We start from the raw sequence: 3,090 nt of genomic DNA on the forward strand, positions 1-3,090 counted from the left end.
TTGTTCACTCTCAAATACTAGGGGATTTCACTTGGAAAAGAAAAATGATAAAAAAGCCAGAGGGAGTGGATATCCCTTAAGAAAATAAACTTCTAGCTAAAAATAGGTAATTTGACTAAATTGTCCCTAATTTAATATGTATTGAGATTTGGTCACTTAACACTTAATAAAGACAAATTTAAAAAAAAGAAGATTAATTACTTTTTAATTTGGTAAGTGGATACTATTTTTAAATAAAAAAATAAAAGTTATGTGAATACTCTTTTTGAATCGGAGGGAGTAGAGGAACAACTGAAAATTCAGTGAAGATTATAAGATTCCCATTAAAGCATCCACAGAGACTTACGATACAACTCTTTCCAAGGCCATCTCTACTTATTGAATAAAATTATAAACTAAAACTACAATAAAACTCCACTCTTCACTCCGTTCACTTTCACGGAGATTCTAAAACAAATAAATTATACTAATAATAAATACTACTAATATACTCAGAAAAATAAAAAATAAAAAAGAACAAAAGTTTAGCCGATTTCTTGCTGTCGCCGGAAGACAAAATTTGCCACTAAACAGTGGCAAGCCGGGACAGTGACATTAACAAAATTGGTCATTCATAGAAGTGACTTAAATTGCCAATAGAGAATCAACACTGGAAAAATCACCAATATCTTGGAAATAATCATCCACTCCTAATGTACCCAAGTCTTGAAACGAATCATCAAACTTGGCAAAATCATCATCGTTAAGTAGGAAATCATTCGCGAAATCCGATGAAAATGTGTCATAGTACGATGAACCAAAATCATTGGGATAACTTCTTGTTGTTGTTGCTGCTGCTGTTGTGTCCTCAAATAACGTCTGTTCTGCTGCATTGAAATTGAAGAAATCTTCTAAGAAGGGAACATCTGTTGGCAAGTAATCATTTGAGTAATCTGGTATCACGCTAGTCTCCCCCTGACACTCCTCCAGGGGCTGTTGCCGAACCGTTAAATCCAACGGTTCAGCAACCTGAACAAACAGTTCAACATCCTGAACCGTTTGTTCACATTCCATCGGTCCTTGGACCGACAGACACTCTTCAGGAACAGTTGCTGAAGTCGGTTCAGACGGGCTTTGCTGATCTGTTCCTTCACTTGACTGGCTCATTCTAAACCGGAAAACAGACGTTGGAGAAGGAATATTACGGGACTCGTTGCCTGATTCATAGCCAGAGTTGGAAGGAACACTGATCTCCGGTTCGGGCTTGGGAGGACTGATAAAGTTCGTTAAGGCGTCGGGCCCACGAATCTTAATGGCAGCGTTGTCATAAACCATAGCAGCTTCTTCAGCAGTGTTGTAAGTGCCTAACCAAAGCCTGACACGACGAACCGGGTCTCTGATCTCAGCAGCCCATTTACCCCATGGCCTTTGACGTACGCCACGGAACTTCCTTACAGTGCCAGCAGATTGTGGGGGCTGGGCTTTCATTGGTTTCTGTTTGGGCTGAAGAGAGTCAGGTACTCTTTTCTTCGCCGCCTTGCTACTGTTAGGCATGCTGACTTCACACTTGATGGCGGTTTCAATACTGATTTCGTTGATGTACTTTTTGATCCGTCGGCGTCCGAAAAGCTCGTCTTCTTCGTCGCTGGAAGAGTCCGTTGCGTCTGGGTCTGTAACAGAAATCCGAACAGTCCTCGGAACAGAGTGATTGTATTGGGAGGATTTTCGGGCTTCTGGGAATTTCTTGGATTTTACAGGGGAGGGTTTAGTGGTTTTCCTGATAACGTTTCGATGCTCGGTGTATTTGATCGGACAGAGCATATCGTAATCCATAGAAGAAGCTCTGTTTCTTTTGATGAGCTCTGTTTCTTTTGATGAGCTATCTTCACTGTTTCTGCTTGTTCTATCACTCAAAACACCAGAAAAAAGGGCGAAATTACAAAGGAACGCAAAAAGAATCGGAGTGAGAGGTCCAATGAAGGTAAAGGAGGATTGCTTTGAGAGTGACACCAAAAGTAGCACCCTTAAAAGATGAGAAGAGCAATGAAACCGTCAAAGAGAAGCCAAAAACACGATGATTCAGACCACAACCTGACAGAAAGAACCAAAAACATTAAAAGATGGGATGATAAAAGGAGAACACACCACAGTCCCACACGGAGAACAAAGCCTGGGATTAAAAAAGGAATTGAATGGTAACTTTAAAGGACTGAAGAGAGTTTATAAGGAAAGAAAGTCAGTAGTGAATCCTCTAAAACTTTCTTGCTCCTTTTTTGAAAGGTAAGGTGATAATGGTTTGAATTGTAAGATGATGATGGTGATTATTAGAGAGAGGGGAGAGTGAGATTTTAGAGAGACAGAGTTGTGTTTGAAACTGGCGTGAGTCAAGAATGATCAATTTGCTGTTTTATAGGATCCAACCAGCCGAAATTAGAAGCTCCATAATAAGCACACCTATTTTTATATTTTAGTACTGTACTTTATTATTTTTCTCTTTCTCCCATTTATTTATTCCATACTTACTTTTTAAAATAAGGATTATAAATAAAAATATGATTCTGTAAAAATATCTAAACATATTCACTGGTCACTGCCTAACTGGGGACCAAAGATTCCGGTAAGTAACGACGGTAAAGAATCACGATTCGCCACATCTCAAAATGAGTCTGAAACACCTTTAGTGATTATGACGCGTACTGCAAAAAAAAAAATTATTATGACACGTAGGGATGGTGGGCCCAGCTAACGACGTTTGGTCCAATGAGTGAACTTCAAACGCCTGATGAATCAGCTCCTAATTGTATCCTCGAAGTACGTGTCGCCTGTCACGTGAGGACCAGGATACCCGCCCCAGTTAAAATATGTCGGTCAAATGTAAAAGGCATAGCCAACAACTCTGTTCTTTGACCAATTAATAACAGATTTTTACGTAGTTACTTACTGGTGGTTGATTTGGGTATTTTTTCTTAATTATTCTTTCCATATACTCCCTTCGGTTCATAATATATGTTCACTCAGGCTTTTTTATTTTGGTCAAAATAAGAGAGAGTGTGTGTATATATATATAATAAAAAAGGAAATTAGTTTTTTCTTTTAAGATTTACCCTTATT

At 38.8% G+C, this 3,090-nt stretch overlaps 1 protein-coding gene across 1 annotated transcript; it reads right to left on the reverse strand.

Annotated features, from left to right (window-relative positions):
• Nucleotides 1–298: 298 nt before the first annotated feature.
• Nucleotides 299–2,372, reverse strand: LOC132056477 (ethylene-responsive transcription factor CRF4). The gene has a single exon (XM_059448696.1). The coding sequence runs from the start codon at nt 1,810–1,812 to the stop codon at nt 625–627; it is 1,188 nt and encodes a 395-aa protein (XP_059304679.1). The 5' UTR covers nt 1,813–2,372; the 3' UTR covers nt 299–624.
• Between the last annotated feature and the right edge of the window lie 718 nt (nt 2,373–3,090).

Source organism: Lycium ferocissimum, chromosome 5 (genome assembly GCF_029784015.1).
Source record: "Lycium ferocissimum isolate CSIRO_LF1 chromosome 5, AGI_CSIRO_Lferr_CH_V1, whole genome shotgun sequence".
Taxonomy (NCBI): domain Eukaryota; kingdom Viridiplantae; phylum Streptophyta; class Magnoliopsida; order Solanales; family Solanaceae; genus Lycium; species Lycium ferocissimum.

Bases quoted from the DNA above. Each gene is read 5' to 3' on its own strand.
- LOC132056477 (XM_059448696.1), bottom strand. From the start codon at position 1,812: ATGGATTACGATATGCTCTGTCCGATCAAATACACCGAGCATCGAAAC.